General features: G+C 34.0%; 1 protein-coding gene and 2 long non-coding RNA genes across 3 annotated transcripts; 1 reads left to right on the forward strand and 2 right to left on the reverse strand.

The window, feature by feature from the left end:
* Window positions 1-949: 949 nt before the first annotated feature.
* LOC104102493 (uncharacterized) lies at window positions 950-3,845 on the reverse strand. The gene is made up of 2 exons (XM_009610209.4): window positions 3,502-3,845; window positions 950-2,330 (listed from the first exon to the last, which is right to left on the reverse strand). Exons 1-2 carry the CDS (start codon window positions 3,754-3,756, stop codon window positions 1,140-1,142), a joined length of 1,446 nt encoding a protein of 481 aa, XP_009608504.1. The 5' UTR covers window positions 3,757-3,845; the 3' UTR covers window positions 950-1,139.
* Window positions 3,846-5,179: 1,334 nt separating this feature from the next.
* On the reverse strand, window positions 5,180-8,970 carry LOC117278315 (uncharacterized). The gene is made up of 2 exons (XR_011415734.1): window positions 8,662-8,970; window positions 5,180-5,554 (listed from the first exon to the last, which is right to left on the reverse strand). It is a non-coding gene; the product is annotated as an uncharacterized lncRNA (long non-coding RNA).
* A 4,910-nt stretch (window positions 8,971-13,880) lies between these two features.
* LOC104102494 (uncharacterized) lies at window positions 13,881-17,042 on the forward strand. The gene is made up of 3 exons (XR_687713.4): window positions 13,881-14,020; window positions 15,257-15,315; window positions 16,785-17,042. It is a non-coding gene; the product is annotated as an uncharacterized lncRNA (long non-coding RNA).
* Window positions 17,043-22,931: the final 5,889 nt, after the last annotated feature.

Genomic DNA, 22,931 nt, shown 5'->3' on the forward strand with positions numbered 1-22,931 from the left:
GCTTATGCTTTTCATTTGCAATGGCAAACTTTTCACCCCTCAAAGCATATACTATAATCTATATAACACCATATTCACCCTCAAACCTTTCTTCAGTTTCAATTCCTCTCTCTTCTTCAGAATTTCAGTTTCTTGTCCATTTCATTTGTCCCCCTTTTTACACTACATTTCTACAGCTTCACTGAACCTCCTTCTCCTTTTTTTCTTTCGTTATATAAAAACATTTATAGAGTCATTATTATATCAGAGACAAAATCTCCTGCACTCTTACTCTTTTTGGAGTCACTCATCCCCTAAAACCAATTAGCTCCATAGAAAAAAAAAAAAAAAGGGCATTCCGGTGCACTAAGCTCGGGAATTGCATGCAGCCTTACCCTACATTTCCGCAAGAGGCTGTTTCCACGGCTCGAACCCGTGATTTCCTGGTCATATGGCATCAACTTTACCAGTTACGCCAAGGCTCCCCTTCAATTAGCTCCATAGGAAGAGAAAATTTTCCATGGCTCCACCGAGACATGTTCCAGCAAAGGAGGCAAAATCATAGGTGGTTCAACAGCTAAAGAGATGCTACCAAAGTGAAATAGCCGAACCGAACCAGAAACTCCATTCTACTTCAATAAACCTTGAACAATCAAAGCCTTCATCTTCCACACTAACTCCATGATGCAGCAAAAGAGACATGCAGACCTTTTTGGTAAAATAAAGCATTTCATAAATAATTACAGCACTCAAAATGGCTAAGCCTGTAGAGACTTTACAAATTCTATCAAGGTCTCTACCTCATAGAGATGTAATACAAAAGCTTCTAAATCGATTAAAAACCATGTAACAACTTCCTTTTCTCAGATTAATTCTTCATTGCTTGATTACTCTATTATAACCTCCACTTTATAGAGCAAAATTTAAAAAGAAAAGAGAACTACTAGTGATTAATAAATAAAGTTATAGCTTCTTTTAAGTAAGTATGTCACTGCTATTAGCTTGAATTACTATATTGTACCACTACTTTACAGGGCCAAGTTTGAAAACATAAGAGAACTACAAGCAACTACTGTTATTCACTAACATTTGAACTTCTGGGATTTATCTCAATTTATACCATTAATCATCTTAAGATTCAAGGAACTGCAATTCTCACTTTACTGTGTCTTCCTAGGCCTTCCTAGACTTCGACCATTTTGTTTCTTCTTTGAGTTCTTAGATAATCCCAACTTCTTCAAAACTGTAGTACCTGGTTTGGCCCCGTCGTCATTGCCCTTGGGGGTCCTCCCACAACGCTTTTGTATTTGTTTCTTGAAGTGCACCTCATGCCGAGGATGATTCGAACATAATACCTCCTCATTTGTTCTTTTATCAGGCAACACCTCTTCATTTGTTGCCAGCGCCGAAACTGTACTAGTACCTAGTTTGGCCTCATCCTCCTTGTACTTAGGAGGCCTCCGACGAAGCTGACTTTTTGGTTGCTCCGAATGCACATTATGCTGAGGATCAGTCAAATTCAGCGCCTCCTCACTTGTTGCCAATGCCAAAGGTTCTTCCATTTGTACTAAATGTTTACCCGTTGAGGCACATAATGGCAACGGTTCCACTTTAGAGGCACTTACTGATTTAGGTTCAGATCGATCTCTGCTCCAGCTCTTTAGTTGTCTTTGTTCACGATCTGTTTGAGATGACATCTCAATCGACACTGCCTCAAATCCTGTAGAATCATCATCCTCATTGAGCTTCTCCGGGGTAGATGTCCCTTCTTCCAGTTGCTGCTTCTTTTCAGTTGATGGTTCAACTGTTGCAAGTACAATCTCGTGAGATTCTTTCATCTTTGAAAATTCTATCAGCTGCTTTCCAGCTACACCATTTTGCCTCTCACTTAATAGCCCTTCTTCTTTATCTGTGTTCGGTTGATTATGATGCCCATTCAACTCCCTGTGCATTCCATTTTGTTGCCCATGTTTGACTTCATTTTGTTGCTCATCCAACTTCTTCTTCTCTTCTTTAATAACTTTTACATCATCATGCTTTTTCTCCTTTTCCTTGCGCCGCCGCTTCTTTTGTTTAATCTCCCAACCCCACCTTCCCTTCCTCTTCTTGTACTTCTTCTTGCTTTTTGTTTTTGGATTCAAGCTATTGTTGCCACCACCAGCAAGCAAAAAGCGCCCTCCTCCGTCAATCATAAGAATTTCACCATTTTCAGACAGCTTCTGTAGATGATGTTTCAGCAGGAACATATGAGCCATTGGCAAATTGTCATACTCTTTCTTGATAAACTCAGATATCGAGTCTTCACTCGAACCTCCTCTTTCATCCAATTCCTGCAATGCCCTTTGAATCATCTATAACAAAAAAGAAAACATTTGATTAGACCATAAAGGAAAATCTTCAACTATGTTGGAACTGAGGATTTAAAACTATTCACTGTTACTCCTTAAGAGATGAATGGGAAGAGAAATTGCTTATCAACTCCCCTAGAATTCATTTTTTCCAGCAGGTCCACATGATAATTTTTGTCCAACTAATTACCAATCTTAATAATACAAACACACAAACCCCCACACATACATACATCTCATACAATGGAACCCCTACCCATCATTAAGTAAAACAAGACAATGTATCTTTATTTACAAAAGAAATCAGAACTCGCTTTGGTGCTATATTCCAGAACTTGGGCACCCCAAATTTACTACTCGTCCTTAAGTAGCTACAGTTTCAATAGCTTAATAACTTGTGTCACCTAGCCCCTAGGCTTTGGTCTAGTGGTATAAGCAATCTTGTAATGTGTGGGTTAGGCGCAGGTCACATGTTCGATCCCTACGTGGTATTTAACTGGAGAAGGACCAAGAGGCCGCCCCATTAAATGGGGGAGCCAGAAATTCGCACTAGGATTTGAACAAGTGACCTAAAGCAATTTTTGAACCCCATTTACTACTACACTAGCATCTTTCTCTATGTTCACATATAACCAAGTATAATTTTTTTACATTTACCCGATTTGCACAGCACAATTTTCTATCAAAGGGAATTCAAATAAATCCCTTGCCTCCTTGTGCACCAAGAATTTCTCAGTTAAAAAAAAAGAGTCATCTAAGAGGTAATCCCTCCTCTAATCAGCCCCTTCTTTTTATTGATAACTATGTTGTCCAGGCCAGCTTGCGCGCACTTCAACTTGTTGCACATAATTCCTGCTACCTCCCACCGGCAATAAGTATCACGTAACTTTGTCCACCAAGGCTTAAATATATGTGAAGAAATCATCTAGATTTGAACCTGAGACCTCATGATTCTCAATCCGACCACTAGGGCTCGCCCTTACGTGCTTTTTTTATTTTTGTAAATCATTGACAGATTACCATTTTTCTTTTTTCTGTCTCTAACTAATTCTATAAATAATTAAGTTCACAATTACTTTCATAAAAGATTAATTAATGGGTGCAGTAAAACTACTTTGTAACCACTGACTAAACATCATGAAATTATCACATATTACTATGAAAACTTACTTACCCAAGAATAAGGAGGATGATCAGGGGTAGTATAAAGAGAAGAAAGGAAATGGGAAAGGCGTTGTTGAAGAATGGAGTTCAGAGTCGGTGATAATGGCCCATTTGGTTCACTGTTTGACAGTTTCAATATGGCTTCTTTCAATTTGTCCATGCCTACTGCTTTCTTCTGTTTCTGTTTCTGCTGCTTCAGCACATTTTTGTGAGTACAAAAAGTAGGGTTTTTGGAAGTGATTTTATGTGTAATTGACGGATCCATAACTTGTGGGATTCGGTTGTTTGGAGTTCTGGAGAAGTTTTAAGAGGTTTTGTTTGAGATTCCTTGTGTTTTTATTATGGAAAACAAATGGCTTTCTTTTTCTTTTTCGTTTGTTTTTTGAGAAGATTCCTCTTCAAGTCGTTTAGACGTTTACCGTGGTCCAAATACAACGAGGGATCTTTACTATAATGGAAATATATTTACCATATTTATTTAGATTCTTTATTAATTACTTTGTATATCTATATTTACTAGTTTTATACAAAATTATAAAAAAAAAAAATTCATTTGCCTTAAATCTAATCTATCAGTTACATAATACCCAACCCCCATTTTCAATAATTATCCCTACATTTAAGATTCTTTTCTTTTTCAAAGGATTACAAAAACATCTCTCTTTCTTAACAATTACCCAAAATTATTCTTATCCACAGTAAGAAATTTCGCTTACCCACTATTATCCAAAATCTTGCTTACACAAAATCTCGCTTACCCACTGTTATCCCCCAAAAAATGCAGATTCTTTTCCTCTTCCAAAGCTTTTGAAGTTCAATTTCTCTCTTTCTTACTAATCACTCAAAATCTTTACGAAATTCAGAATATTGCTCTAGAATCAAATTGTGGGTAAATTTTGAATCTTGTTTCTTTCTTTCTAAAATATTTATTATATTTGACTTGTATATGATACACCAATACTCGATACAATACTAATACAATTATATTAAATTTTTAATGTAGAGTTGTGATTGAAACTTGAAAAAGATGAAGATCATAATTGTATCACAATTTTTCAGAAATGTATAACGATTGTATTATAATTGTATATGTATCATAATTGTTGCAGGAATTGTATTACAAATGTATATTCATTGTATATTGTTACAAGCAGTTGTGAGTTCGTGACGAATTTCACAGTTTGTATCACGAATATGATAATTGTAATATTAATTTATTAGTATTGTATCAGGTATTATTTTGGGTATTAGTGTATCAGATACAAGTTAGATACAGTTATGATACAAGTAAAATATAGTGAAAATCTTCCTGCATCAATTTCAGAGCTTCAAAATTTACAAACTCTAATTCATGCACAATTTCGTTCATTTATAACTTCATTACAGGGGGAGGTATATACATCTGGAGAGAAACAGTTACTTACCCAGTCCTAGAAGAGAAAGTATCCTAAATAAGCATATGGTGACGGGGATGCCAAATCTAGAGGAACTTTCTGGTGTCTGTTCCACCAGTTGTACAAAAGAAATCTTTTTCCGAATGCCCAATCTAAAGAGATTGATCGTCCATAAAACTTCTTTAAGAGAAGATGTTAAGGCCAATCAACTCATTGATATGTCTAACTTGTATCGTAATTGTATCTAACTTGTATTTGGTACATTAATATCCAAAATAATATCTGATACAATACTAACTAATAAATTAATATTATCATTATCGTATTCGTGATACAAACTGTGAAATTCGTCACGAACTCATAACTGCTCGTAACAATATACAATTATCATACATCTGTAATACAATTCACGCAACAATTATGATACATATACAATTATAATACAATCGCGATATATTTCTGAAAAATTGTAATACAATTATGATCTTCATCTTCTTCAAGTTTCAATCACAACTCTACACTAAAAATTTAATATAATTGTATTAGTATTGTATCGAGTATTGGTATATCATATACAAGTCAAATACAATAAAGATTTTAACAAGATTCAACATTTACCCACAACTTGATCTCCACAACTTGATTCTAGAGCAATATTCTGAATTTCGCCTGCATTGTATGAATAAGAAATAGAGATTTTGGGTGATTAGTAAGAAAGAGAGAAATTGAATTTCAAAAGCTTTGGAAGAGGAAAAGAATCTGCATTTTTGGGGGGATAACAGTGGGTAAGCGAGATTTTGGGTAAGCAAGATTTTGGATAATAGTGGGTAAGCGAAATTTCTTAGTGTGGGTAAGAATAATTTTGGGTAATTGTTAAGAAAGAGAGAAGATGTTTTTGTAATCCTTTGGGAAAGGAAAGAATCTTAAATGTAGGGGGAATTATTGAAAATGGAGGTTGGGTGTCATGTAACTGATAGGCAAGATTTAAGGCAAATGAATTTCTTCTTTTTTATGGTTTTGTATATAACTAGTAAATATATATATATACAAAGTAATTAATAAGATGAAACTTATTTATCAAAATTATTCAAATATTATATATTATCCGCCATAAACAAGTTTTTGTTACAAATTATATACAAATCTATTATTAATGCATTAAATTAGGGGATTCGGTTATCCCCCTTTTTTTTTTTTTTTCTCCTCTCCTCTTCCCTTATTTTTCTGCCGCCTTAATTGCTTGTAAAACAATCCAATTTTCAGTTGATTCTCTGTATTTTTGTACCATACACAAACTACACATCATTTCTCTCTGATAAAGATACGAATTCTGAAAGCAGAATTTTCGTATCATTCATCAAGTTTGTACTCTTCTTCTTGTTATTAATCCAATTTTATGCTTCAAAAGATGATGAATATGAATAAATTGAAAAATAGTTCATGCAGAGGTGTGCCAAGACAGCCATAGAAACGGAAGATAGGATATACGGAATGATTATAGAAAAAAGGTACTAATTTATACAGAAAAAGGTGTACGTGATTATTATAGCAGGAAAAGATACTATTATTATGGGTGACAATCATTTTAGTCCTCCAACTATTCCTTAAGAATCAAACACAGTATTGAACAATTATCGTCTTCATCATCCTACCTCAATCTTCGGCGATCGGCAACTTTGAAATAGTTGACCGATCATTAAAAGGGTTAATATGTAATTTCAGTTATATTCTCAATTAATACATACCTTAATTAATCTTATACATTAATTTACACCATACGTCTCTCCGTTAAGTAACTCAAATGCTCAAATAATCGTCCTCCTTAATTCATCTTTTCAGAGAACAAACCTTTAACCCTTAGCTTTAGTTTTGTTGTTCAGCGTTCTAAATTACAGTAAGAGGACTCATGTTTTTTACTTTTACTAACACTATGATTTACTTTTCATGCACACGTGATGTACTTTCTTTCACTTATATATTGAAAACTTTTGAAAGTTAGGGATAGCAATTTTGTTTGATTATGTTACATAGACATCTTGTTTGTCTGGATTGCTATAACTTTATTTTAAATTAAAAACACGTTATACTTGATTTTATATTAATGTGATTGGTTTATAATATTGGGGGATTGTTAGAGTCTTTGTGCAACTGATATATGTGTGCAGAGCTTTTCTTAGTCCGAGATATTTTTTTCTATTTTGAAAAGATCAAATATATTTAGCCTATTGGCTATTTTATCATTTCCGGGGATGTTATTCAACTTATTGATGCATTGTCTTGGAGCGTGCTATCATGTCTTCAATGTCGATGATAATCATTATGGAATATTAGATCTCTTGGAAGATGCTCATAATGTTGTAGCAGGAGGTCCCTATACTTGGTTGGGTAAAACGACTTCTTTAGAAGCTATCCATCCGGAAACTAATGTCACAGTGAAATTGACTGATGATACGAATTTAAAGATGTTAGGCTTTGGGAAAGAAAGATATCCATATGAATTTAATCATAATGAATGAAAAAGTCAATGAAATTGAAGGTGAAAATTTTCAATGGACGGATGATGAGGACGAACGTGTGATTGAGAATGTGGAAGATCAGTCAGATGGAAAAAATAGTAAAGATGGTTTATCAGATTATGAATCTGATGAAAATGGAATATTTGAGGGGTTAGTGACGATGATAAATCAATTGAGCACCTAATGACAAAACTAAGTGACAAAATGCAAGGTGAAATTTTTAAATATACATATGATGAGAAATTAAAGAAGGAGATTGTTGTGCTAAAGGAGGGGCAAATCTTTAACGATGCGAAGCATTTTAGAGAAGTTATGCAAGAATTTATCCGACAAGAGGGTTTTCATATTAAGAAGCTTAAAATGATCTGACAAGGTTTGTTGATGCTTGTAAAGGTAATGGAAGTGGATGGCAATTCGTGCTTCCCTTTATGGTGATGGAATAACTTTCAAGATCAAACGGTTAAGTGGACCGCACACATATGTTAAAAACATGAAAGGTTGTGGAGCAAGTGCAAGATGGATTGCTAAATAATTTGAGTCAGATTTCAGAGCCGACTATGACATATCTGTAGACAAACTTTATGTTTCATTGAAAGAGAAGCATGACCTCGATGTTAATACTCAAAAGTTAACCAGGGCCATAAAAATTGCAAAACAATTAGTTACTGGAGATCATGATAAAAGTTATGTCAAAATACCGCAATATATAGCTATCCTAAAAGAGACTAATGCATGTGTTGTTATAAAGTTGAAGTGCATTAATTTAGATCTATCAACCCCTAGATGCAACCCAATCCTTGAAAACTTTTACATTAGCTTTGAGGCGCAGAGTTATGACTTTATTAATGGGTGCAAGTCCTTTATTAGTATTGTTGCTTGTTTTCTGAAGGGTCCATTTAAGGGTCAATTACTTGTTGTTGTTTCCCTTGATGCAAATTCAGGTATTTATCCCCTAACTATCATGATTGCTAATAAAGAGGATGGGCTGACATGAGAGTACTTTCTTGATTGTTTGTATACTTCCATAAAAGATATTGGAGGCACCACATTTATGAGTGATAGGCAGAAAGGGCTCAAAAATATTGTAAAAAAAAGTATTTCCAATGACCAACCATAGGTCTTGTGCTAGACACTTTTATAACAACTTCAAGACTAAACATCCTGGTCCAAAATTAAGACAACTCTTTTGGGCAACAACAAAGGCTTATAATGAGCATGACTTTTGGAAAATTATGAATGAGATGAAAAAAATAAGTGAACCTGCTTATAACTGGTTGGTATATGATTGCAAAGAATCACTTAGGAGTTGTACAAGGCATAAATTTGATGAACATGTAAAAAGTGATCATGTTCCAAATAACATGACTGAGTCTTTCAACGCATTTGTGGTGAAAGTGAGAGAGAAACCGGTTATTTCTATGTTGGAATGGATTAGAAGGAAAACTATGACTAGATTTCAACAAAGGCATGAAAAAGCTCTTGCTTTGGATACTCTCATTCCACCAAAAGTCAGAGAAAGAATAACTAAAAGTAAGAAGGAGGGACAAAAGTTGATTTGTTTCAGGGCTAATGAACACTTGTTTGAAGTGCACGACTTGAAAAATTATATGGTGGATTTAAAGGAGATGTCTTGCCAATGTAGGAAATGGCAAATAAGTGGAGTGCCGTGCAGACATGCGCTATTGTGAATGACTCATATCAGAGAAGATCCTACCAAATTTGTTCATCCTCTACTCACCCTAATGTGCACCCTAATGAGGAAATAGAGAAGAAGAGAGGTAGAAAACCAATTAAAAGGAGAAGAGAGTTAGATGAACAACCAACAAAGAAGAGATCAATTCATTGTACCTGCAAAAATTGCCATAAAATTGGGCATAATAGTAGATCATGTGGTGAGAAAACATCAAGTTCAAATGTTGGCGAACTTTTCTTCTTCTTTTTTTTTTTTAAACCCCTCCCAAAATTAGGAGAATCTATAGTGTTTCCACACTTTCCTCCAGCGTGACTCGAACCCAGGACCTAACGGTCATAGATGTGGGTGTTTTTACCAACTGAGCAAGCCTCACTCACTAATATTATTGTTTTTTTATTTTTCACTTTAGGTTCTTAAACATTGCATTTATTTATTCGAGAAAGCTTTAGTGCTCCATTATTCTAGTGCGATTTGTAGGGAAGTTGATGTTTTTTTAATGCAGGTTTTGTAAACTGTGTCTGCTGGTGCACTCTACTGCTTTTGGTGTAATTCTGACATTATTAGTCTTTTTTGGTGCTTTTATGCTATTGTTGGCTGTTTTTTCGTTGTTGCATTCCAGTAGCTATTTTCTTTTTTTAAATTGATAAGATTTGTTGCTAGTAGGTTGTTTTCTTTATTAAACTGATAAGGATTTTGCTAAATAGAAGGGACACTGCACATAGGCTTTGTCTTGGTTTAACTCATAGTCTTTTAATATTATGATTTTGTTTGCATTTGTGCACAGAAGCATTTGAGTTACTTAACAAAGGAGACGCGTGGGGCAAATTGATGTATACGATTAATTAAGATATTTATTAATTGAGAATATAACTGAAATTATATCTTAATGATTGGTCAACTATTCCAAAGTTGTCGGTCAATCGCCGGAGGTTGAGGTAAGAGGATGAAAACGATAATTGTTTAATATTGGAGGATGTGTTTGATTTTTAAGGCATAGTTGGGGGACTAAAATGATTTTCACCCTATTATTATAGAAAAAAAGTGTTGCTAATTGTTCCATAATTCTTAATACAATTTTATGCCTCAAAAGATGATGAATGTGAAGAAATTGAAAAACAGTTCCTGTAGAGGTGTACCAAGACAGCCTCAGAAACGGAAGATAGTAAATATATGAAGCAACAGAATTTTGGGAATTCTTATTTCTACTAGCAAAATAAGAGAAAAGATAGAACCTTCTCTTTTCTCTTATCTATAATTTTCTTACATTATTTTTACCTGTTAAATATAACTACAAAATTATCATATAACTTAAATATAATTTTCATACAAATTTTATACAATATGTCTTTTGTATGTATTTTGTATATGATTTGTATATATTTTGTATGTGGTGTGTTCTTCTTCCTCTCTGAAATTTAAATCAAAACTTGCTCTTTTAATACAATTTTGATTACGTATCAACAACTTTATGTAAAAAGATAATATTTATAACTTAAATACAAATTTCATACAACGATTCATACATTATACAAGTATTTTTCAGCTTTCATACAACACGCAAATAAAAAATATATATAACTACAACATAATATAACTTAAATACAATTTACATACAACCTTAATATAATTTTGTAAGTATATTGTATGTCATGTGTTCTTCTTATTCGAGTTTCAATCTAGAATTCATTCAAAATCAAGCCTAATTTTCACCAAACACCCTCAAAATTGAAATATAAACTCCAAAGAAGATTTTCAATTATTTGCAACAACACCCAATCCAAACAAACAATAGTTTTTGAAACCCAAATTCGAATTCAAAGCTTTGAAGCTTTTTAATGGTTGTCATTTGTCAATGGTGGAGAATCAAACACCTTCAAAAATTATTGATTGAAAATTTCAATTCGAACACCAATTGTGCAATATGAAAGAAAATTACTAAGTTAAAACTCTATATTGAAACAATTGAAATTCATTGATGAATTCCGTGAAAAAAAGAGAGGATAAAAAACAGAGAAAAACGAAGGAAGAAAATTCAAAATTAGGGAAAGAACATCGGAGAGAGAGAGAGAGAGAGCGCGCATGGATAGGAAATAAATATTTTCCTATTCAATTCATAATATAAAGGGATACTCATTAATACTAATACTAATTGTATATAATTGGTAATTGTATATGCCCATGCAATTAAATTAATACTTGATTATGGAGGGTGATAAAGTTTCATATGTAGTATAGAAAAGTAAAAATATCTAGGGATCTTTTCCAACCTATACAATATTTCAAACTTATTTACCAAAATTATCTTAGATATGTAATTTATCCACTATAATCATAATTTCTTTACAATTCATATACAATTCCTTTAAAGAGTCTTGTTTTCCTTCTTTAAAACGTGATTCAGGCGAAGGGGAAGCAAAGAAAAGAACATGGGTTTGCAACAGAAGATTCGATTAAGTGAGGGTGAAGATTGAATAAAGCAGCAATCTCCAATCAAGGTAGAGATAAAAACGAGGTTGAATAGAGGAAACTAATACCATTTCTTCTTTTGGCTTTTTGCCCTCACGAGGCACCCGCTAGGTTTTCACTAGGGAATTGTACTTGTACTTTCTATTAGGAGTAGTACTAAAGTGAGAATCAGCATGTAAAAACGTTGAAATTTTGAGTTCATTAACTTTTCACCCCTTTATAGTCATTGCTAAGGTTGCTACAGGGCGGCAAAGCAATCTGGAAAATTGAATCACTGATTTTTCAGTTCAAACAAACATGAATCAGTACACGTGATTTGGAATTCATTCTTTCTTTTTTTTTTTTTTAACAATTTGAGTAAGAAAATAATAATGTATGGCAGGTACAACAATATACAAATTAAAAATAAATTTATAACAACACAAACTAAAAATATATTTCATACAACTAATTATTTAGTATACAATTTATTTACAACTTATCTACAACTTTCATATATCATTCTTACCAGTTAAATATAACTACAACATCATACAACTTATGTACAATTTTAATATAAATTTTATACAATATGTCTTTTATATATATTTTGTATATATTTGTACGCGGTGTGTTCTTCTTCTTCTCTGAAATTCCAATTAAAACTCCTCTCTTAATATAATTTAGATATATATAAACAACTTATCTGTAAAAAGATATTATTAATAACTTAAATACAAATTTCATACAACGATTCATACAATATACAATTAATTTTCAACTTTCATATAATATTCAAATAAAAAAAATATGAAACTACAATTTATATATAACTATAATACAATTTTAATACAATTTGTATGTATATTGTATGTCATGTCTTCTTCTTCGAGTTTCAATCTTAAATCTAACAAAAATCAACTCTAATTTTCGCCAAACACCCTCAAAATTGAGATATAAATTTCAAAGAATATTCTCAATTGTTTGCAACAATACCCAATCTAAACAAATAATATTTTTTAAAAACCCAAATTCGAATTCAAAGCTTCAAAGCCAAAAGGAGTTCGAAGCCCTAGGAGGCTGGGTCGTACGTTGTAGGTAGCCACATCTACCGGGCCGGCAGAGCGTACCACCCTAACAGCTTGTTTGGATGGTTGTTACCTATTGTATTGTATCGTATTGTTACTTGAAATATGATGTTTGTTTTGATTGTTACTTAAATTTTATTGTATCGTATCGTTAAATCTGTCGTTACATAACAACGAAATGTGCCACTTTATGTAACGACCGATTTGGTGTGGTCGCGTCGTTACCTTGTCTCTTTCTCTCATCTCACCCTTCATTATTATTAAATAATTTTACTTTATCATTTACCCTATCTTTTTATATTATAATTTTATCCCGTATCATAATTTTTCTTTATAATATTGTAAGTTTATTCTTCATATTGATGGTGTGTGATATCATGAAATAACGGCAAACATACAATCTATCCAAACATTGTATTGATCAAACGATGCAGTACAATACAATACGATATGATATACTATGAAACGACACGTAACAACCATCCAAACAAGCGGTAATTAAGCACCCCTTGCAGGAAATCGGATACAGAGATCAGACTCCCTTACGCTTCTATGGAATTGTATAGGCACACAACATCACAAACCCCGACCCCGTTTCCTGGGATCTCGTATCTTCTTCTGTGTCGTTGCTGTCGATAGTAAATATCTAATGTTCTAGGGGGCAGTAAGTTTCCACATGAAGAAGGCAACAAGTACAGGCACTGCGGCGAAGCTTACAATATTGTCACACAAAGATGGGAGCTGTTGGCATTGAATTTGCTGATTTTACTGGTAGGACTACCGGCATTATGAGAGAGGAAGGTGAGACGACTGCTGTATGTTACTCAATTCTGACAGGGCAGTTACTGTTTTACAATATCCCGTCTAGATAGTTTCAAGGTTGAAATTCACTATAAGAAAGTATAGAATTTGCAACAATCTTTCCACAACAACAATGATATTATTGCAAAATACTAATAAATGGCAACAACTTTATTTAGTTGTTGCTATATCATAGAACTTTTAACCACAAAAATTTTCTTGTTGGCTAACGTTTTAATTTTGTTGCCATAACGTTTGGGTAATATAACAATTTTAAGATATAAATAAATCGGCAACAATAAATTATCAGTGTTGCCAAAAGTAGTTTTCTTGTTGGTAAAATACTAATTTTTTTTCAACAACTTGTTTGACTTGTGGCCTAAAGAATATTTAGCTCTTTCTCAATTTTCAGCAAAAAACAAACGCGGCAAACTTCCCTCCGTTTTTTTCCCCCTGAATCCCTCCCCCTTTTTATTTTCTTTTTGGCTCTCACCTTCCCCAATTCGTTCAACCCTTCCACTCGTGCTTTGAGTTACGAGGTTCAAATGAGCAACAACCTTTTCTTCCAGTGCTTTGACTATTGCTTGAAATTGTAAGCTCCTTCATCTCTATTTTCAATTGTTTCTAGTTTAGGGTTTCAATTCTTTGAATGCTTTGATTTAGGTTTTGAGTTAAGAGGTCCTAACCAGGGTCGGCGCTTTCTCAAAGCAAAAACTAGGGCATCAAATAAAATATTTTCTTGCAGGTTCTAAATAAAGATAGTGTGGTTCATCCACATCAATACTTAGAGTTCCATTCCAGTTCTAATCAATGGTCTCATGCCTTATTCGATTGGTATTTCTATTTCACTTTAAAAAAAATATATATATTATGTTCTTTTTTATTTATTGATAGATTCACAAGCAGATTGTGACTATAATTTTATATTTTGGTATATTTGTGATTTTTGGAATTGGGATAGATGTAGATTTTGGCATATGCTTTGGCTATATTTTTGAGGTTCTACTACTCCTAAAGAATAGGTTGTTTCTGGCTTTGCGGATGAAAGTCTCTCTTTGGTTATGGTACTTTGATTCCCACATCTAACTGTAAAATGTTCTGCTTTGTCTATATTCGTTTCTTTAGCATCTATGTTTGAAAATTGATTTAATGCATTCCAATTGTACTGATTCTATCCTTAGTAGTGATGGAAACTCAGAGTGAAAATAGTTACATTTGGTAATCTGAGTATTACTATCAATTATTCATCTTACAGAAGATGTCATATTTGTATCTCTGATTTCAATGGGCTTTTCGGGTTCCAAGGGATTGGATATTTTATAAGATTAGGCGTTATTTGTTCTCTTAGAAAATTTGGTGAAATCTAACAATTACTGTGATTTCAAGTAGGAGTTTAACAGGATTAGTTGCCTTGTTGAAATTAAAACTCTAGCGACCTTTATGTTCCTTAGTTTTATTGATAAATATTAGTGTCTTGCACCGAAGAATTTTGAGGTTCAAGAAGTAATTTCTTTTTAGAAAAAAGGTAATTATATTATAAAGCTAGCATTAAGGAAGTGTTGTAGTATTTTTGTTGCTCAAAGTGTTGTAGTAATTACAAGTGAGAGAAAAAATAGAAGAACAAACTTTTTCCAATATTACAGGGATTTCAAAAAATAAATCTTTGTGTTTTACATCGATAAAGCCTTATTTGTGCTACCAATTATCATTCATTCACTATTTTTTTTATAAGATGCTAGGGCCGGTTAGTAGTTCCACTTGTATATTTGTGTATAATTGCTCTTGAATTATCTATACTACCAATTATACTTCCCTCCTTTATTCTCAGGATATCACAAGTGCAGAGAGAAAAACTCTTGCTAATAAACATGAGATGGAGAAAATGAGGTAATACTCTGCTTTAATAGAAACCTTTATAGTTTATTATGCAGTAGAGATTTAAACACATGTAAAGAAATATTCATGAGTTAATCAATAAGAAATGAAACCTTTGATCTGCAAAGAGAATTAAGTACAAGATGCAACAGTTCATAGTATATGTTTCCTTGACCGCTAAACCCAGTTTCTACAAGTCAATCAGTTTGTAGATAATTGTCTTAAATATCTGAACAGTTGATCTACTGATTTTGCTAAAGATCACTCAGTCATTTACAATTCTCATTGTATTCACCAGTAATTGTTTTGAGAAAAACGATTTTAACTTAGCATAAAGTAAGAAATTACTCTTTACAAATTTCATATATAGAGAATTTGGTTCTTTCTGTTGTAGCTTGAGTGGATTGTTCTCTAATCACATAGGAATATTAGTTAAAGATTTCAAACCATGGCCTACCTTTATACTTCTTTATGTTAGGAAGCCTAGGAGGAAACTCCAGGAAAAAGACTAGTCTCTGTTCTGACACTATCGATTATTGAATGCATCTCTTTTTTGCTTATGATGGTCCAATATTTCTTGCAACTTATAATTTTGATTATGGCATGGCTGTTGTACATGTTTCCAGTAGAGTTGGTCTTACGGTGTAATTTCAAACGCACAACTAGTTAAGTCTATTCATTTTTTAAAAACTAACTCTGTTCAATCTACAGTTTTTTTGTTGGTCCGCTATATTTTATATCTTGGACATTGCCTATATAGCTAGTAATGCTGAATTCTTTCGAGTGTACTACTCAGAGTCTCCTTTCTATTTCACCAAGCTATTTAAGAATTCTTGATTTTGTCAATGAATTGAAAAACTATGGAGGAGATTGAAATTGATGGAACCAGTGTCATATAGTGAATTGTATCTTTTGTTTCCCCTACTCTGTTTTATGGCCTTCACACATTTTTGCTACCATTTATACTTGTTGATCTTATAATGCTATATTTTGGAAGAAGTGGATGAGGCAAGTCCTACACGTCATGCTAAGTAACTTTATCTTTCATATAAACAGTAAATATCTTGTATGTATGCACAAATGAGTCTATTTACTTGAATCAATCTTTGTATGGTATTTGATTTTGACTATAGTATTGCATCTTTGGGAGTATTTAGTAGGTTCTGGTACATCAACTTTGATTGGGGGAGCATTCAGCATTATTGTGGAATATTTGAATGATTTACAACTCAATTTATTCAATTCTATTTGACATAGTTCTCTTGATCTGATAATTTTGAAACTTATATTCAATTTTCTTTTAGCTAAATGTTTCTATACAACAGTTTGTAGAATGTAAATTTTTCAGTGGTGAAATAGTTGCAATGTTTAGTAAGTGGACAATAGGCATATTTGGTTCCCTCTTTTTCTTTATTAATTGTAGTTTTGTACGTTACAACTTCCTTTTATCAATATGTAATTATATTTATCTTCTTTTGTAGGATGGACATGTTTAAATCATCATTGCTGGAAATATGGTTCGTGCAGTGCAACAAGTTGTTGGAAGAAGATTTGTTTTTGGGATTAAATTAGATTAGAATTTAATGGCCTTGGTATAGGGTTCCTTTGTTCTTTTTGCAAGTATAAAAGCATACGTTTTAGGAGATTTAGCTTTTGAAAGTGAGTAAATATTGGTGTATCAATTTTATGTATTGACATTTATATATATAATTTATTATTTTATATATACATTTCTGAAATTATTGTTGGCAAAAATTAATGCATGGACACAATAGCAATTGTTTCTAAAAGCCTTGATAATAGATCAATAACTAACTTTCCTACCAATTTTTTACCACAACAATTGGTAAATAAGCTCATTTTTTGCAACAATAATTTTTGTTGTTAAAAATTCTCATAAGCCACAGTTACATGACTTTTTACCAACAAAATATAATTTAAGGTAATAAAACTTTTTGTTGCGTTAAGTTAGCTTTTTGCAACAACATTGTTAGTTGTTGAGAATACTTTTTCCATCGGCGTTTATTGCAATGGTGTGCAACAATATTTTTGTTGTTGCTAAAAGTATTTTTAGCAACAACATTTGATTTATGGCAACAATAATTGTTGTTGGCAAATGCCTTTCTTTCTTGTAGTGATTCATCCTTTTTTTTAATTTTAAACTATCAAATTCAAATTCTTTGCCCAATGGGCTTGACGACAGTGACGACCTTGGCAAATTAATCACCAGTGTACCCCCGCTTGTAAGCAACTCAACATTGTAATGATATGATTTTTCGCAGGAAAAATGGTTTAAATCAACAAGTCTTAAAGATAAGTTAAGGGAACTTAACGAGGATCCTGATAGGCTTTATAGTTGTGAATATTCAATTTTGGTTGAGGTGTGTAGTTCAAATTTCGTGGTGATTGCTCCTTTAACTTTAGTGGCTTCTCTTTTTGTTTCTGTTGGCCTAAGTGAAGGATAGTTTTGAAGATTGACAAAGGAAGCTCAGGCATGAACCGGGTCAATCCCTTGTGTGCACAGACACTAGCAGATTCGAGCACGTGGGATGCACGTGAATGAGATAAGCTTAACTTGGTCTAATTAATATCTCCTGATAGAAAAGGGTTATATAATTGAGAAGGAGAAGGACTTCTTAATTAATATCTCCTGATCTCTCTTGACCGAAAATGGTTGCATAATTGATAAGGAGAAGGACTCCTTAATCAAAGAGAACACTATCCAAGATAAAGGAAAGAGTTAGAGGTTGAGATCAACTACAACTCTTCCACCAAGGAAGAGTAGCATTAGAACTCAAGTTATTTTCTACTCTACTAACTCTATAAATCGCAGGATGTTCTCATTAACCAGTGACGCACAAAAGCATAAGTTAAACATGAATTGAGAGCAAAATAGCAAGGCATTTTGCAAGCAATTCGTGTGTGATTCAAGTGTGCGAACCTGAAGCTACATGAACCAGATAGAAGAACCAGTTTCAAGTGTCTGTCTTTTATTCTAGTTCAATTGTAGTAGGTGTTTTCATAGTGTACCTTTCAGTTTTATCTAGAGGCAATTGTAATAGGTACTCAGAGTATTCAAGTTAGAGTTAACTTGAAGTTGTCGCAACAGTTAGAGGTTGTGTATCACAACGGGATTAGAGTTAATCCTAAGTTTACAAAAGAATTTTGTAAATGTAGTTTTTGGCTCAGTGATTTAGTGAAGAATTTTGGAAAAATCCTATTAGGAAATAGGTCGTAGTTTTTTCACCTTTTGAGCCAGGTGTTTTCTACGTAAAAATCATTGTGTTCTTTAATTTCTGCATTTATTATTCCGCAACAGTAGTGTAAGGAACACATAAAAGAACCAGATTCTTCTATAATCTGTGCACGCGAAAAATTGGACACCACACAAATCACCCCCTCTTGTGTGGTATTGAAGTTAAAACATCAATTGGTATCAGAGCAGGTTATCCTTGAAGAGGCTAACACCTTAGGAGAAGATCAAGATGAGTGCACCACCTGGAAATTGAGAAGGACAATCCACTGCTAGGCCATCACTCTTCAATGTCAGTACTACTCCTGGTGGAAAAATAAAATGAGAGGCCACATCATAGGAGAGGACTATGAGCTATGTGACATCGTCACTGATGGTCCCTTGGCTACTATGAAAAAGAATGTTGAAGGAGTAGATATGCCAAAAACAAGAGCTGACTGCACGCTGAGGACTTGAGAAAATGAGAGAAGAATGCCAAGGCCAAGAAATGGCTCGTGTGTGGACTTGGTCCGGACGAGTACAGCAGAATTCAAAGTTGTACTACTGCTAAGAAAATTTGGGACACTTTGCAAGTGGCTCATGAAGGAATACCTCAGGTGAAAAGGTCCATAGGAAATTTACTATATTCTCAATATGAGAATTTCACTATGAAGGAAGGGGAAACCATTCAAGAGATGTATACAAGATTCACCACACTAACAAATAAACTTAAGTCTCTTGGAAGGGTTATTCTTGAAGAAGACAAAGTTGAGAAGAATTTGACAAGGGTTCTGCCAGTCTCATGGGAGAGCAAAATCACTACTATTCAGGAATCAAAGAACGTTGCCACTCTTAATTTGGATGAGCTAATTGGAAATTTCACTGCTTATGAACTTAGAAGGCAAACCATGAAGATGGATGTACCCAAGAAGGAAAGGAGCCTGACACTCAGAATCACTGAAGGTTCTGATCTAGAGAAAGATGAAATGGCTATGATCACAAAGGACTTCAAGAAGCACCTAATGAGAGGAAAGGGTTCTTCGAGAAGTGGAGGCTAAACAAATCAAGGGTTACTTAAAAACAGACCAATGAGGACTGTTATAAGTGTGGAAAAACTGATCACCACATCAAAAACTACCCTCAATGGAAAATTGAATGGAAGAAGGAAAGAGCTGAACGAAGAAACAGGAAGAAGGAACAGGTTCAACCCAAGAAGAACAAAGGATCAACAAAGGCTATGGTTGCTACTTGGGGAGAAAGCTCAGATGAAAGCTCAGATGATGAAGATGGAGATGAACAAGCATTTATGGCCATTGGAGAATCTGATGAGGAATATGAGGTAAGTGTAATTTATCTCAAAGACGAGATTATTTTTTTGTCTAAAGAAAGGCTATCTGAATTACTTCTAGATTTCATTGATGAATCTGAGGATGTAAACAATGAAAATGAACAACTGTCTAAGGAATGTGTGATTTTGAAAGCAAAGTTTAAGAACCTGGAACTTAGAGTTAGTGAGACTATAAGTGAAAATACTGCATTAAAGAACCAGGTTCATGCATTTGAATCAAATGTCCTAGAACTTAGATTTGAAAACCTAAAACTGAAATTAGGAACAAGTAAGAAGACAGTTGATTACACACAACTCACTCTAGAAGAAAATATAGCTAAACTAAAAGATGAGTTGTATAAGAAGGATGAGCAGGTTAGAATTTTGAAGGAGTATCTAGGCAAAGTCAAGCATGAACTAGACAAAACTTGTAAATGGAACAGATCCTCCGATGCACTTTCATGGCTACAGGAACATCATAGTAGCAATAGAAGAAGACTTAGCTTTGGGAATCTGCCACCTAAATGGAATCCCAAAAGCAAGTACCTTACACTTCGTGAGAACAAAATTTGCAGACACTGTGGTAAGACTGGTCGCTATAAAAGTGAATACACTGCAAAAGAAAAGGCTAGTCAAAAGAATAAAAAGTTTGTTCAAGGGAAAAATAGGTTGCCAGGTTGGGCTAAGAAGAATTTGATTCATCCTTTTGCCTATAGAAAGGGACCCAAACTAGTTTGGATTCCTAAGACTAACCCCTAATTTATTTTTGCAGGTCCAAGTGAAGGGGAGCAGACAAATATGGTACATGGATAGTGGCTACTCAAAGCACATGACTGGATGCAAGAACCAGTTCCTTTCACTTGAGGACCTCAAAGGAGGTAATGTCTCCTTTGGAAATGGGAAGAAAGGTGAGATCATTGGGGTTGGTAAGGTAGGTAAGACTGACTCTCACTCGATTGAGAATGTCTATTTGATAGACGGCTTAAAATACAGTCTAATTAGTGTATCACAACTGTGTGATAAGGGTAACTTGGTAGCATTCACCTTTACTAAATGCTTTGTGATTAATCTTACCACTGACAAGATTGTTTTGCAGGGAAAAAGAGTGAACAATATATATATATTGTAAATCTGTCCACACTCTCAGAAAATGAACTCACTTGCTTAAGTGTGTTGGACAATGATCCCCTCCTTTGGCACAAGAGACTTGGATATGCCAGTCTGAGTCAACTCAACAAATTAGTCTCTCAACTCAACAAATTAGTCTCTAAGGACTTGGTGATAGGACTACCTAATATCAAGTTCAAGGAAGACAAAATTTGTGAGGCTTGTGCATGGGGGAAGCAGGTAAGATCCTCTTTTAAATGCAAGAAAGTGGTAAGCACCGCCAGGACGATGGAGCTGGTCCATATGGATCTCTGTGGTCCAATGATAACATTAAGCAGAGGTGGTAAAAGATATGTGATGGTGCTTGTTGATGATTACTCTAGGTTTACTTGGACATTATTTTTAACATCTAAATATGAAGCATTTGACATGTTCACTTCTTTTGTTAGAAAAACTCAAAAATAACTAGGTAATCAACTGGCATCAATTAGGTTCGATCATGGCACTGAATTTGAAAATGCTAAATTTACTGAATTTTGTGATGAGCATGGCATAGATCATAATTTTTCTTCTCCTAGGACTCCACAACAAAATGGAGTAGTTGAAAGAAAGAATAGGGCACTTGAAGATATGGCTAGGACTATGCTTTTTTCTAGTAAACTGTCTCATAGCTTCTGGGCAGAAGCTGTAAATACTGCATGATACATCATAAATAGGTGCATGACTAGACCTCTTGTATAGAAGACTCCCTATGAGTTACTTAAAGGGAGAAAACCAAATATATCCCATCTTAGGGTATTTGGATGCAAGTGCTTTGTGCACAATAATGGTAAAGACTCCCTAGGTAAGTTTCATCCCAGAAGTGATGAGGGAGTATTCTTGGGATACTTTTCACATAGCAAAGCTTATAAAGTCTATAACAAAAGAACTATATGTGTTGAAGAAAGAGTTCATGTGGTTTATGATGAAACTAACATTCTTTCTGAGAGACAGGAACATGATGATGAAGCAATTGGGCTGAAGCTGCACTGGAAGAAGGAACATGTGATGGAACAGGTTCTTCCACCCAGAGCACCATGAAAGAGGGAACAGAACAAAGAGGAAATGATCCCCAAACCTCAATGGAACCTGTCCATGAACTTGTTCCACAACAACAAGACACTGAAAGAACATCAAGGGGAAACCAGTTGGTTGTGAAACCTTACAAGTATTAAAGTTCTCATCCTATTGACAACATAATTACTGATCTAACCTCTGGAATCAAAACCAGATCTTCATTAAAGAATCTTTGTGCTTTTGATACTTTCTTATCTCTTATTGAACCTAAAAATGTTGTTGAGGCTTTGCAGGATGCAGACTGGGTAAATGCAATGCAAGATGAACTCAACCAATTTGAAAGGAGTCAAGTTTGGCATCTGGTACCAAGACCCTTGGACAAATCAGTAATTGGCACAAAATGGGTCTTCAGAAACAAACTTGATGAAGATGGAACAGTTACAAGGAACAAGGCAAGATTAGTAGTTCAAGGATATAGCCAAGAGGAAGGCATAGACTACGATGAAACCTTTGCTCCAGTTGCAAGGTTAGAAACAATAAGACTCCTTATAGTTTTTGCTGCTTACATGGAATTCACCCTCCACCAGATGGATGTCAAGAGTGCCTTCCTCAATAGCTATCTAAAGGAAGAAGTGTTTGTCAAGCAACCTCCGGGGTTTGAAAGCAAGGAGAGTCCTGATCGTGTGTACAAACTTGACCAAGCACTTTATGAGCTCAAGCAGGCTCCAAGAGCATGGTATGAAAGATTATCAAAGTTTTTGCTTGAGCATGACTACAAGAGAGGTAAAATTTACAATACTTTGTTCTTGAAAGAAAAAGGTAAAGATCTCTTTGTAGTTCAGATATATGTTGATGATATAATCTTTGGAGCAACTACTGATAAGTTAAGTAAAGAATTTGCTAAAC

This window comes from Nicotiana tomentosiformis, chromosome 4 (genome assembly GCF_000390325.3).
Source record: "Nicotiana tomentosiformis chromosome 4, ASM39032v3, whole genome shotgun sequence".
NCBI classification, from domain to species: domain Eukaryota; kingdom Viridiplantae; phylum Streptophyta; class Magnoliopsida; order Solanales; family Solanaceae; genus Nicotiana; species Nicotiana tomentosiformis.

Bases quoted from the DNA above. Each gene is read 5' to 3' on its own strand.
- LOC104102493 (XM_009610209.4), bottom strand. From the start codon at position 3,756: ATGGATCCGTCAATTACACATAAAATCACTTCCAAAAACCCTACTTTT. The intron at 2,331-3,501 runs GTAAGTAAGTTT...TTTTTGTTATAG, and splicing joins ATCATCCTCCTTATTCTTGG to ATGATTCAAAGGGCATTGCA.